Source organism: Loxodonta africana, chromosome 1, assembly GCF_030014295.1.
Source record: "Loxodonta africana isolate mLoxAfr1 chromosome 1, mLoxAfr1.hap2, whole genome shotgun sequence".
Lineage (NCBI taxonomy): Eukaryota > Metazoa > Chordata > Mammalia > Proboscidea > Elephantidae > Loxodonta > Loxodonta africana.
Window position 1 is genome coordinate 107873482 of NC_087342.1, and position 14849 is coordinate 107888330.

Below are 14849 nucleotides of genomic sequence, written 5' to 3' on the forward strand. Positions count from 1 at the left end.
CTGGCTAAGAGTCCCTCCATCTGGGCAGGAGAAGAGCATGATTAACAGGTATATGTTCTTGAAGTTTCAGTATGATTTTAGATTTCCACTTCCCACAAAAGGCAGGAAAAAGTGTCAGCGTGGTCTATTTTATATGACAACCTAAAAAAGAGCCTCTGTCAGTAAAAAAGAAAATTTGACTGGCAATATGCCATAAAGTATGAATGGTAACTCCACTGCTCCCCTGTCAACTTCATATAGAATCTTTGCTTAAGGTCCACATTTCTGCCAAAAGCACCTCAGGCTCCTTTCTCACAGTACAAATGCTATATAGGATTAAATGCCTATTTCTGTTTAGTCCTCCAAATATAATGAAGTCACCACATCCTACAAATTTTTACTCTTCACTATCTCTCTTAATTCTTCTTCTTATTCGTTTCCAGAGCCACTCTCAAAATCATATTTTGCCTTGACTACTGAACCAGCATCCTATTTAGCTTCTCTGCATTTGTCCATTCCACATGACTTCTACACTGTCCGAGCCTCAAACTAGGAAGAAACCTCCACTCAACAAATCCTACAGTCTCTCCCACCTAATCACACAACCTTGAAATTCTGTTGTACGATGGTTCTTCAACTAAATCATACAGATTTCCCAAGCTAGATCATTAGCTTCTTGAGAGTGAAGGCATTTCTTTTTTCTTCCTTTATATTCCTCATACCATCTAAGAGTTGTTGAACTAACATTTTATAAAATTGAATGTACACTGGTCAAGGTGCAGTCTGAAGGAAGATAAAATATTTGATCCAGGTTTAGTCAAAATTGAGCCAATCATAACTAAAGTTTTAAAAGACGAAACCAAGTAACTGAGTATTAGAAAGGATGTTAACAAGGTTGTCCAAAAGAGCGGCATGGGATGCCTTCTGATGATTACAAAAACAACTACCACACACACCGAGCCACGGGCATATAAAAATGGTAGAAGAGAAATGAGAAAGTATAATTTAAAGGCCAGGAAATAATAAGGGAGAAATGAAAGATGGAACGTTAGGAAAGTGAGCACTGCTTGCTCACTTAGGAAAGCATCTACTCTTAACATACTATGGTTATTCAGTTAGATTTCCTTTCAATATGCAAATAATTTTGGGATGAAACTTTTATTAAAAACATGTAAAATATTGTAGAATATTTTCAGTTAGCTTCTCATGGAAGATAGAAAACAGGACATGCATGCAAATACTGATTTAAATATTTTAATACTAGAGTTCAAAGAATAAGAAAGGTAAATCTTTAACTTTAAAATAAATAGAAATGATGGTATATATTTAAGCTATCAGGATATTCATCTTGATTGATTCGGTTTTTCCTGGAAGCCGGTGCCACAGAATAAATTTTATATTTCAAGATGAGTTACTCTATGAAAGCCTCTAATGCTGATAATGATAATGTATAAAATTAGACGCAAATATAAATATGCCATTCACTATATCCCATTTATCAGAACACAGCACACAGTATATTTAGTGAATATTATGTAGCTACAAAAACGTCTAACTAGACGTCTGAGGATAAGTGAGAGTCAGCTGTTACCACAGTGTTCACATAAATGCTCATGTAAAAATAAAAAGCAGTTCTCATCTAGTAAACTCATTTTGTGGTGTAAACTATGAAGGCTAAAACATCATCAGCTCTATAGTTCTCATTCCAATTTGAAAGCTAAATAACAAAGATACATAGTTCCTTATGTAAGTGCAAGTAGGCACTAAGCGTGGCACTTTAATACAATGCAATTGTTTTATATTACCTTATCTTTGCGCATCAGAAACAAAAGATCTTCAGCAGAAATCACCCGTGCTCCCCGCAGCTGAGAAATTTCAGCAGCTTGCTGTAACTAACAACAGAAAATTCTCTCAATAATATAAATTCAACATACTACAGTCATGGCGTCTCAACAGAGATAAATATACTAAGAGTTAGAAACCTTTGGGAATAATACAGCAATCATGTTACTGCTTTTAAAAGCAGAATATCTTATGTTTTAGGATTTATAAAAAAAAAAAAAAGCAATTAAATTAACTTATGAGCCCACCTGTAACTGATACAATAAACAGAAATCCTTGATTTCTTTCCTGCGAAAAGAAAAATCATGTGCGGCCTCCAGAAATGCATTAATGCACCTGAAAATAATTTTATGAAATTTTATCCTTCAGACCCATGTGAGCAATGGTTTCACTCAGTATCACTAGTTGAATAAGTATATTATTAATCCGAGCTCCCATGCTGGTATGATTTGAAATAGGCCCATTCAGAACTTTAAAAGATCAACAAAAACAGTAGCTGTTTCTAATATCCAAAGGAAAAAAAATACTTTTAGTTTTGGCAAGTCTTCAGTGGGTAAAGGATTCAGTCCATAAATCATAATACTGGACTGCATTAATTTCTTTCCACACTAATCACATACACACAAAAAGTTAACTGTATCTGGAATGTACAACACAAAACATACTGCATGAAAAGTTAGATTCCCCTTGAAATGTTCATCTGGGTCCTTATATCTACAAAGTCAAGAGTTTTTCAGGAATTCAGAAGTCCTAGAAATACAATCTTACTTGAAAATGACCTAGAAAATAGAAGAATGTGAAAAATGATAGTTCTCTCTTTTGGCACTGGCAGAAATCAGTTTCTTATTTTGATTAGTTGGAAGGAACATAAAATACGTCCATCTGAAAAAAATAAAGATGCTGGAGAAAACGCTACAAAAATGTGCCTGTAACTCCTTCCAAATTTGATCAGCCTATGTTGATTGCAACAAACCAACTCAATCCAATCTGAAATATTATAAAAACATTTACATATAAAAGCTGTTCCTGAATTCACCCTTCTTTCAAAGTGATAAATCTAAGACGTATTCCTGAGAACTAATCTTTAAAAAGTGACATACTGTTATCTTAATAATTAAACAAAATCAAATCGTGCATTTGTGCTAAAGAAATTCTGCTTGAATGTTGAAGCGATTTTGCTAACTAAGCTTCAAACGTTCTCTAAATACATGGACTACAAAACAGCCTATAAACTCCCCGTGTGTCAGCCTTACCACTTAATTTCCTGGATACTGGTGGTTGGTATATAAACATAATCCTTCCTAAATATAGAAATTTAAATTTAACTGTGAGCCATTTAAAAAGAAATCTTGGGGGAAAAGGTTTTTTAAAATATGATGTATCTATCCAGAAAAAAAAAAAAACTTAAGAGTTTTCAGCAAGCATGAACATATTTTTTTTTTTTTCCAGAAAACTGGAATAGTGTCAGGGAAATACATGTACACATGATTTTTCAAATAAAAATGTTTCTATCAGAGCCTAAAATACATGCAATCGGCGTGGAGAATACAGGCTATGTATCATTTTTTCTGGAAACATACAGGGAGAGAACCAGAGGCAGCATTGCCAAGCAACTGTTTATTTCCTTAAATGAAGAGTGGTGATGATTTGAAAGTACGAGGTACTATAAAAATATGATTTTATTTGTGTTATGACAAGGATAAATATGTATCCCTAAGTAGCTTTCCCATTAATCAGTGTTTTATCCATACAATATATAGATAATCTACACTATATATATAAATCATATGAATAAAAATTCATAACATTCCCCAAACTGGTATCATAAAATATACAGGAAATGACAGAGGGATACTTTAAACCTAATCAGTTTAATGGCTATGTTGCTGTGTGCTGTTGAGTCAATTCTGACTCACAGTGACCCAATGTGACAGAGTAGAACTGCCCCATGGGGTTTCCTAGGCTATAATCTTTATGGAAGGTGATCGCCTGTCTTTCTCCCTTGGAGCCACTGGGTGGGTTTGAACTGCCAACCTTTCAGTTAGCAGCCAATTGCTTAATGAGTACAGGAAGTTAATTTGCTTATTTATATGGATGAAGGTATAGTAATAGTAATCTTAGAGTTTTTGGGTTTTTTTTTTGCAACTTAGTAAAATATTTTGCTGAAAGACATTATTATTCTACCACAATAGCAACTCAGTTATATCATTTGGGTTTTTTCTGATTAATATTATTTTTCAAAGTAAACTAAATATACTTGTAACGAATGTTTTAAAAAATTTCCCCTATTATATTAAATAAAACTCATCATGTTTGCACTTTAAGCATTTATAAAACTTAAATTTGGGGTTGTGCATTGAAAGGTGCCCGTTCACCTTTACATGTCATCTCCAACGCTTCATCTTTGATCCCACAGATGAATCTCTTCCCAATTTCTCATTGCTATCAATGACACTAACAATTAAACTTCATTTTTCCCCTAGTCTATTACATTTTCACCAACTTCTGTGAATTTTGTTGTTTTAATTTGCTTAGGGTTTTGAATCTGCTCTCTACTTCCACTGTATTCATCCTAATCCAGGGCTTTAGGGCTTTTTGCTTAGTGGTTTCTGGATTTTGGTGTTTCCAAATTGTGATCTGCCCTAGATTTAACAGCTAAAATAACCTTTCTCAAATATAATGTTTATAATTCTTGTTCTAGGATCTGTGAGAATTCCCTATAGCCTATAAAACTTTGATCTGTTCTTTAAAAAACTTAGCTGATTCACATATTTTCCCTTTATCTTCATTCTCATTACATTTTTTGTTTTCATCTCACGTATTTAAACTCCAGTAACTTAGGTTCTATCTTCATGCCTTTTTATACTAAACTCCAATTATCAGAAATTTCTGAATCCTTATCATATGCAGCTCTTCCTTCTTTAAAATATAGGTTTTAAAATCATTTTCTCAAGGAAAACTTATCTGCAATAGTGTTTATCATCTAACCCAGCCTTGGAACCTAAATGCTCGGTTTACAAAATCTTAATTGTACTTGTTAACAGGTACAATTGCCTGTCTCAACTAGTTTTCTAACACCCCTACTCCCCAACTTTCTTTAGGTCCCGGACTGCTAATCCCCGAGGACAGTTGATAAAAAAAAAAAAAAAAGCAGCAAACACATTTCTGCCTTTTTAGGGCTCAAACTCACATTATTGTCCAGTTTTGTCCACACCCATAACTCCATGCTATCCACGATCTCTTGAATTCAAGACCTACCTGTCTATGCTTAGATCACCAGTCTGATCCTCTTCAGCTGATCGGCCTGGGTTACGTATAGTTTGCTTACCCCATTCGGGGGTAAATGCCTATTCTTTCTAGTGCTGACTACCCTGAAATGTGATTCCTTGTCTGACTTACATCTGCCTGGCTGAACTTCTAGTCCCACTTCCATCTGACATCCCTGTCCAGCTGCTACTTGAACTCCAATGTTAAAAGATCAATATCCGTGTGCTTCGCATTTGTCTTCTCCATCTAGAACTGTGCTGTCCGATATGGTAGCCACTAGCCACAAGTGGCTATTTAAAATTAAAATTGATATTAGCCCTGGTGGTGCAATGGTTAAGTGTCTGGCTGCTAACCAAAAGGTCTGCAGTTAAGTCCACCAGCCGCTCCTTGGAAACCCTATGGTGTAGCTCTACTCTGTCCTACTGAGTTGGAATTGACTCAGTGGCAACAGATTGGAACGGATATTGTATCAAAAATCCAATTTTTCAGTAATAGTAACACTATTTCAAGTGATCAATAGCTGCATCTGAATAGTGGCTACTATACTGAATAGGGCAAATATAAAATATTTCCATCACTGCAGAAAAGTTCTACTGGACAGTGCTGATTTAAAGCAAAAAACAAAACTGTTGCTGTCAAGCTGATTCCAACTCATAGCGACCCTATAGGACAGAGTAGAACTGCCCCATGGAGTTTCCAAGGAGCACCTGGTGGATTCAAACTGCTGACCTTTTGGTTAGCAGTCATAGCACTTTACTACACTACCAGGGTTTCCGATCTAAAACAGGTCGGCAAATTTTTTCAATAAAGGGCCAGGTAGTAAATATTTTAGGCTTTGCAGTTCATAAGTTCTCTTTTGTAACTGCTCAGCTTTGCTGTTGTAAAACAAAAGTAGTCACCAAAAACCAAAACCAAACCTGTTGTTGCTCAGTCGATTCCGACTCATAGCGACCCTATAGGACTGAGCAGAACTGCCCCATAGGGATTCCAAAGAGCGTCTGGTGGATTCCAACTTCCAACCTTTTGGTTAGCAGCCATAGCTCTTAACCACTGTACCACCAGAGCTCCGAAAGCAGCTACAGATAATACACCAACAAATGGGCATGGGTAGGTTTGCTATGAGTCGGAATTGACTTGATGGCAGTGGGTTTGGTTTTTTTTTTTTTAATGTTATAATTAAACTTTATTTACAAAAGCTGTTGGTAAGCCACATTTGACCAGGACCATAGAAAACTTAAATTGAGGTAAGCATTTTATTGTTATTTTAAACTTAAAAAGTGTAAGAACCAACAATACATTAAAGATTATAGATGAACTCTAGAAAGCAAGTGATTTTGAGAACTTAGTTTAAATCCCATTCTCATTTATACTGCTTATATTTTTAAATGTTATAAGAATAAACTTAGCATGTAAGCCTAGTTCATAGATAGGGCAATCAGAGATCACTGTAGTTGACTACTGGATCTTGTTGTTGTTGCTGTTAGGTGTTGTTGAGTTGGTTCCAAAACATAGCGACCCTATGTACAACAGAACGAAACACTGCCTGGTCCCACGCCATCCTCACATTGTTATGCTTGAGCCCATTGTTGCAGCCACTGTGTCAATCCATCTCATTGAGGGTCTTACTCTTTTTTGCTGAACTGGATCTTACCAGAAGCAAATTACTGGCCTCAGGTTACAGGACTTAAGTCTGAAAGATTCCCCCTAAGAACTGCCTCAGACAGTGGCCATAAACCATGAGAAGTTTTATAAATATGTGTGTGAATTAGGGAACTAATTTGGACACTAATAACCCATTTTTCATAAATATCTATACCTCCTATTTTATGATCAAAGTATTTGATATTATACATATTTACACACAAATTTCCAGTAACTTCATATAGAAAGAACTTTCAAAACATGAAGCACGCATCGTAGTTTCAGCTACAGAGAATTCCACTATGGCTCCTGGGTTCATATATTTTTAAACCAGAAGGGATCACAGACTTTGTCTACCTCAATTCATTTATATTGTAGATGGGGAAACCAAAAATCACAGAGGGGAAAATGGAATGCCAACATTTAACAAACATTTATTGAGCACCTATGTGTACCCAGGAGTTCCTGAGAGGTACAAACGGTTAAGCGTTCGGCTGTTAAGTAAAAAGTTGGAAGTTTGAGATCACCCAGAGGGGCTTTGGAAGAAAGGCTGGATGATCTGTTTCCCCCAAAATTAGCCACTGAAAACCTGGAGCAAAGTTCTCCTCTGACATACATGAGGTCTCCATGAGTTGAAATTGACTTCACAGCAACTAGCACATGTGAGAAACCACATACAATACACTGGGAATACTGCAGTAAACAGGAGCTTCTGACGTCATGCAGCTTAGCACCTAATACACATGACTATATAACAGCAAAGTTATCTCTGCTATGAGGCAAACTCTGTTTTTAGGATGATCAAGGTCCTTACTTTGTTCCTTTACGTAAGAATTTTTTTTTCTTTGGTAGAACACCACGAAGGTCTAATTTTAAATTGGTGTGTTTCCCAGTTTGAAGTCAATATATTTTACAGTTTGAGTAGTGATTTGGATTAGAAAATTAAGGTCAACTGAAAAACAAACATAGCTTTTCTAAAAAACAAAACATCTCTACTTTTCAGCAATTGAGAAACGATATGCAAATAAGCCCTTAAAAGCTGATCTCTAAAAGTTAAATAATGTAAAATGTTATTCATGAATGTGTTTGAAAAATAATACAGTATCTGGATGTTTCCTTTTTTAAACTCAACGTAGACATATGTTGTTATTAGAATTGTTAGAAAACAGTCTGTCTAAAAAGTGAAATCAGGGTTCTTAAGCTCCTTGAAAACCAGAACCTCCAAATACCTGACACGAATAAATAAAGGCACATCCTTACCATGTATACACCTGCCTCCTATTCATATGGAAAGGATAAGGAGATACTGGTTTAAACGGCAGGAGAGTGAGGTTGTTTTGGATCCAGAGTGACGAAATGCTGGGAATCCAAGGCACCTTCATTCTCTGAGACCTGAGAAACAGACTGATCATCTAGCATGATGGCACTGCTGTGGCAGCGACTGAAGTCGAAGAGCCTGAATCCCACAGTACATGGTCCTTTCTAGTTCTATGACCCTCACCAAGCAGATGCCCAGCACTCAGTGTAGTTCAGCTGAGACATGTCTGCATGGCTTTATCACGACTTCACCTGTTTGTGATGTAGATTGTGATGCAGCTCTGGGAATGAAACCAGGTTTTTAGATTCTATGTGTTCTTATTTAAACTTCAGATTCCTTTGCTGTCTCTACATTTGGCTGGGGCCCACATAAATTCAGCAGAAATATTCCTCTAAAGTTCCAAATGGTTTTAAAAGTACAGCAAAATCAAATTGATGATCCCATAAGTATTAAAATACTGAAAATATTCCATTTTAACAACTCTTCTGCTGCATCTCTTTCCTTTGGGTCATGCTTAAGACTCTTTCCTCTTTGAGGATAAACACAGGCTTACAAACAAGATCCATTCCTAGCAGTGTCTTTAAGGTGAATTTGTAGGTAAGTTTGAACAGGTGAATACAGTTCTTATTTAGCCTGACTTTAGTGCAGGAAAAGGACCAAAGACTTCTCAATGATTTAAAGGTGCAAATTCATTAAGTGAAGGTGACTGTGATGCATCTTCATGATACCAGCTGGGAGTAGGGGTTGGTTCAATCATTTCAAAGTGAGGACAAATTTACATAACATGAAAGGGCAAGTACAAGCTGTCCATCATTTGGACATTCCTAACCTGGGGACTGAAGCCCTGATGGTTCACTGGTTAAGAGCTTGGCTGCTACCCAAAAGGCTGGCAGTTCAAATCCACTAGTTGCTCCTTGGAATCCCTATGGGGCAGTTCTACTGTGTCCTATAGGGTCACAATGAGTTGGAATCGACTCTACAGCAATGGGTATTAACCTGGGGACAGCCTGTAGTAAAAGGCAGGAGTTGTGGAGAGCTGGTATCATGAAGATGCAGAATCTTGCCTAAGATTACTTATTTGTCTGTTTTTCTACCCATTGATCTATCCATCACACATGGCTTATCAGATTCTAAGTTAGGCTACGAAAGGGTAGCTCTGCTTGAAATCATTCTTGCTGGCCATACATAACCTCAAAGGTCCTCTCTCAATCCTCCATGATGTAATTAAAGGAACTTGGAGTTAGGATACCTAGACTCTAGTTCTAATTCTGCCACTAAATAATTCGTAGCCTAAGATATATCAAATGCCTTCTCAGATTTATATCTTTACTTTTTTGGTTGAAATGAATAATCGGTGACTTTAGTGACTTAAAAAAAATTTTTTTTTTTTTTTTTTTTTTAGTGACTAGTAGGAGAATTAATAATCTTAGTAATAACAACAGCTACCGTATGTTGAGTACCTAATTTGTCCTAGGCACTGTTCTATGTGTGTTACCAATATTTAATTCTATGTTTTTAATATTTATCAGAGTTAAAATGTATATAACATTAGAAGTCAAATAATACTACAATGACAGGAATACCTTGCCTCACTCCTTCCAATATGTATTCCTGCTTCCAGAGGTTAGCTTGTTCTTTGTTATGTCTTCATATTTCACACACACATAAAATGCTTGTTTTTTCAGTTTTAAATATTATCAATTGGCTTCTTACTACAGAAGATGAAGGTGATTTAAGTGTTCTTAGAATTTCCAAATTTAACCCCTTTCTCCCACCCTGCTTGACCTTATCTATAAAAGTATAATTTTTGTTAAGTTAATATACAGTGTTTATTTTATTACAACTATGTAAACATTGTTAACAGCTTGGCCACCATGATCACATTTCTTTTCACACACAGTTTTTTTTGTCTTCCTTGTAATTAGTAATTACCTTTGTTTTTTGCTTAAATTTTTATGAATGTTAACACTATTTCATCCCAAACTCTTTGAAAGATTTGAAATATACTGGGATTTCTCTCAGTTTCATTGCTTCCCCACCCCCAGAGGTCCTCTAGGTTGCCTCCAACTCTCCTATTTGTCGGATCCATATTTTCTTGATCCCATTTCTTTGCCTTTCTTAATTTAGTTCCTTATTTTGGCAGAGTACATCCTCTGAAAGTTTATGTTTTAGCTCTTGAGCATAACTATTACAGCTGCTTTAAAATCCCTGTCTGCTAATTTCAACATCTGGGTAATCTTGGGATCAGCTTCCATTAATGATCTTTACTTTTGGGTATGGGTCATGTTTTCCTGTTACTTCATATTTCAAGTAATTTATCCAAGATTGTGAATCAAACATTGTGAAGACTCTGGATTCTGTTATGTTCCTCTGAAGACTGCTGATTTTTTTGTTTGAACAGACGGTGAAACTGCCCAGTATGAACCCTAGCTGCAACATCTATCTCCCTCCCTTGTATTGAGCTGCAGCTGAATATCTACTTCTGAGAGTTTCTTGAAAAAGGTGCATGGGGAAGTAATATTTTTTAGGATCCTGTATGTCTGAAAGTGTACTGATGACATCTTCATATTCAACTGATAATATGGATGGGTACAGAATTCTAGATTAAAAATCATTTTCCCTCAGAATTTTAAAGACATTGTTCCATTGTCTTTTAGCTTAAAATGTTGCTGAGAGAGAAGTCAGTTGTATTTATATTACCTTTTTTTCCTCCCCTTCTCCAAGGCTTTTACTATTTTTCTGTTTATTACTGTAATTTTGAAATTTCATGATGCTATGCCTTGGTGAGGGTCTTTCTTGATATATTTCGCTGGGTACTTACAAGGAGATTTAAACCTGTACATTCATATCTTTCACTTCTGGGAAATTTTCTTGGGATTTTTTTGAAAACTGCTTTCCCTCTGTTTTTGGTTCTTTCTGGAATGGCTATTAACTTGATGTTGGTTGTCCTTGTGCCTGGGGTTTCTAATACCAGAGTTCCTTTTATTCAACCTGTCCAGAGTAAATCTACAGTATTTTGCCAGAATAGCAAAGGGATAGTTGACTGCTCACATGCTTTGGATAAGGTATCTGGGATAAAATCCTGTTTTCAGCCTCACCCAAGACTTCTTTTGCTGGAGGTACCTTCTTTCATGAGATTTCTTAGGTCCAAGGTTTCATTTTTCTCAAGTCTAGTAGGCCTTTAGCATTCACTATGAAGTTTTCATAGTTTTTTGATGTCTTTTATCTGCTATTTAATCCTCTCTTGCTTTCTTTGTCATTGTAGGTTTATGCCTTTTTAAATTATTTTGCTCTTATTTTGTGTGGTTTCAGAAGGTCTGGGGATGAGCCAAGAACTACCCACGTTTAACCTGAAGCTGGCTCCCTGCTTTCTTATGCTAACATTTATTCAATGTTCCAGGACCTATGCTTCCTGCTTTATATATGTTATCTCATTTAACTGCCATAACAAACCTATGAGATATGTCCAGGCATACAAAATCTGTACTAAATAATAAATATTTAACCCCAATCCATTCATGTTTCTCTCCAAGATTAATTTCTTATTTAGGACAGAGGAAGATGGGATCACTAAATGAAACCTCACATTGCACAGAAAAGACTACCCACAAAAACATTTATTTGCCTTTGAAAACATTTTCATTGCTGGCAAATAAATGGCTGTCGGAAAAAAAAAAAAAGGTTTGGATCAAAATATCCAAGCCAGTGGTTCATGCAGACAGAGCCTAAAGATTGAGAACTAAGAAGTGTCTGAAAGGAAACTGTTTGTAACTAAATATACTTAACATTGAGAATACTATAAATATAAGATATTCGACTTAGTATTTTCCTATCATATGATCTCCTTATTCTTTGTTGGTGACTGGTCTTCTACTGCTTTAGACATCTGAAACATAAACAAGTATATAAATTGATAAAAGATGTTACTAAGTTTTTAAGGTTTCATTTTAACTCTTCTTTTTAGAATATAAGTCAAACACAGTTAAGTCAAATTTTAAAAAAATATGATAAGGCTATAATTATCAGTATCTCATGGTTCAAAGAATTCATTTTTATTTATACATTTTTAACAGAATTACCAGGCCACAAGCAATGTCAGCCTGCAAAGATTTAAAAAAAAAAAAAAAGTCCTATAAACACTATGTATTTATCGTATAAGGACAGCAGCCTTGACATAGACCTAATTCCTCAGTTATTCTTATTTAAATGTGAAATTAGAAGAACTACAAACAATAACCATTTGAATGTTTTAACTTATTTGCATATAAGCTATTCATAAGCAACTTTCAAGTCTAAACATATGTTGTGAAATAAAGAATGTTTTGGAAATTTTTAAAAGTTGAAATTAAAGTAATAAACTAGATGGGTATTAACTATTTAAAAAATACAATTAAAGTTGCAGCAAGAAGGGAGCCCATCGTAAATTTGTTCAATGTAATATATAGCTCAATAACTGAAAAATTATATATTTTAAAAGTCCAAGAATGTACATTTCATGTGCATTTCTTAAAATTTTAAAACCATAAAAATTTTGGTAGCCTACAAAATGTATGCTTTCCTGTCTACACTTAATAATATTCTTCCTTCTCTGCCTACTTCTTGGCACATCCACCAGACTGTTCTCTTCTGTTCGCACTTCCTAAGAGGTGCCCACTGAAAGACCTGTAGTCAATACTTCTTTCTTCAAAGGACAAAAAAAAAAAATCTAACAGACAAAAGACTGAGTTAATTACCTTTTTTTTTTTTTTTTTAGAACTGTGCCTAATTCTTCATATGATAGCCTGCTTTCATTTCACTCTAGAATGTTTAGGAATAAACACAGGTCTTGTACTAAATCTTCATGGTTATATCAGGGTATTAACGGCACTGAATTACCCCAGACCACACACAGACCAATGTAATGATTACAAACCTCACTGAACGGAAAGAATAAAGTAATGCTAAGGAATAATCACAGGGAGTGAGGAAAATTGATTTCTAGCTTTATCTTTATTAGTGTTGCCCTTGTTTTGGCAAAAACAACTTTATAATTTTGTCTTTTTTTGATAAAATGTATGGAGAAAGTGCCAACTGTAGAATTTTAGAATTGCAGCTCTGGTCGCAGGGTCTCAGAACCTGCTTCTCGCACGTGAAGAGCGAGGGTCTGCTATGAAACTGCACTAAGGTGTGGTTCCCGCTCTCAGTACTGTGAGCTCTGAAGAACGTTCCAGGGCATTTGGATTATTACTTCCACCTTACAGTCTAAGTCAGCAGATTATCTCCATCCTATTGTATTATACAAGCTGATTTCACAAGTACTTTATCAGGAAGCTTTAAAAATCATCCCATCAAAAAAGTTTTCAAAACCATCTTGACTTTTTTTACTTTAATAAAATATTTTTAAATGCCTATGATTTGATGTTCAGATGAAGTGCCACGCAGTTAGCACTGTGTTTCACATATAGTAAGCCCTGAATAAAAGCTATCTGCAATTATTTAGAAAACAGAAATTAAATTTTGGGGTCATCATAAAAAGTCTATAATTTATAGTGGTCATAACGACTAAAGGCAACTATTGGACTATAATTTAGTATTAATGACTTATTTTACCATGAACAAATTTAGGATATAAATAATTTGTGTAGATAACCGTAAATAATATTTGTACACTTGTGTGACAATTTTGTCCTTAATTATATATTTTTGTGTGTGTATACACGTTGGCTGTCACTAAGAATCACTTTCTTACAAGTTGTAAAAAGTAACTGTTATCTAAACTTACAGAGAAAAAACATAAGGGTTTCTTTTGACAGAGAACTAAGTGTTTCTCTAATAAGTTCTCATGTAGAACCACAGCAACATGTAATATAAAGCACGCCTTAGTATGCATACATTTTAACGGTTGTAGGGGTTACCCTGGTGGTGTAGTGGTTAAGAGTTCAGTTGCTAACCAATAAGGTCAGGAGTTCCAATCCACCAGGCACTCCTTGGAGACCCTATGGGGCAGTTCTACTCTTTCCTGTAGGGTTGCTATGAGTCGGAATTGACTTGATGGCAATGGGTTTGGTTTTGGTTTACACCTCACTTAGGAGCCCTGGTGGTGCAGTGGTTAAGAGCTCAGCTGCTAACCAAACGGTCAGTGGTTTAAACCTACCAGCTGCTCCATGGGAGAAAGATGTGGCAATATGCTTCCATAAAGATTACAGCCTTGGAAACCCTATGGGGCAGTTCTACTGTGTCCTATAGGGTTGCTATGAGTTAGAATTGACTCAAGGGCAACAGTTTGGTTTTTTGGTTTTATAGTTTACTTTTGGCTCCCTAACTGAACACTTGCATCAATGAGCGAAGAAATGAAAAGAAGAATCACAAGAAGGGATTGGTGAGGTGCAGATGGGAGTCAAATCTCCAAGTCAAACGCACTTAATCATACCTGTGGAAAGAGCACCCAATACGATTAATTGTATGAGCATGGAAGGAAGTAGGGGTTAAATTATTATTTAGCATTAGTGTTGTATTTTACCATAATGTTTACCATGGTACACAAATCAGCAGGTGATACAGTAAATTATTCCAGTATCCTACCCAACAGTTGCAGACATATTTGAAAGCCAAAGACAGTTGCAAAATGGGATTATAGCAGTGTAATTACTACCTGTACAAAAGAGACTGGTCTCTATTCGTTTCCAATCTGCCCCATGATTTCATCATAAGACCAACAGTAATAATTTGTATATACTTCCTCCTCAGCCTTTCAGAGTAAGTAGCCCTTATTCAAATTCTGTACCAACAAATGCTTACATAAGAAAACCAATATATGTTGTAT

General features: G+C 35.6%; 1 protein-coding gene across 9 annotated transcripts in view; it reads right to left on the minus strand.

The window, feature by feature from the left end:
- Positions 1–14849, minus strand: part of SUPT3H (SPT3 homolog, SAGA and STAGA complex component) — a 556168-nt gene that overhangs the window by 198869 nt on the left and 342450 nt on the right. For 7 of the 9 annotated variants that reach the window (XR_010322261.1, XM_064286858.1, XM_064286849.1 and 4 more), the window contains one exon: positions 1785–1871. The exons of the other annotated variants lie outside the window; for them this stretch is intronic. Coding sequence is in view for 6 of the 7 variants with exons in the window: in XM_064286858.1 (XP_064142928.1) it covers positions 1785–1871 (87 nt within the window). In the remaining variant the exon portion in view is untranslated. The remainder of the gene's footprint in view (positions 1–1784; positions 1872–14849) is intronic. 9 annotated transcript variants of the gene reach the window in all.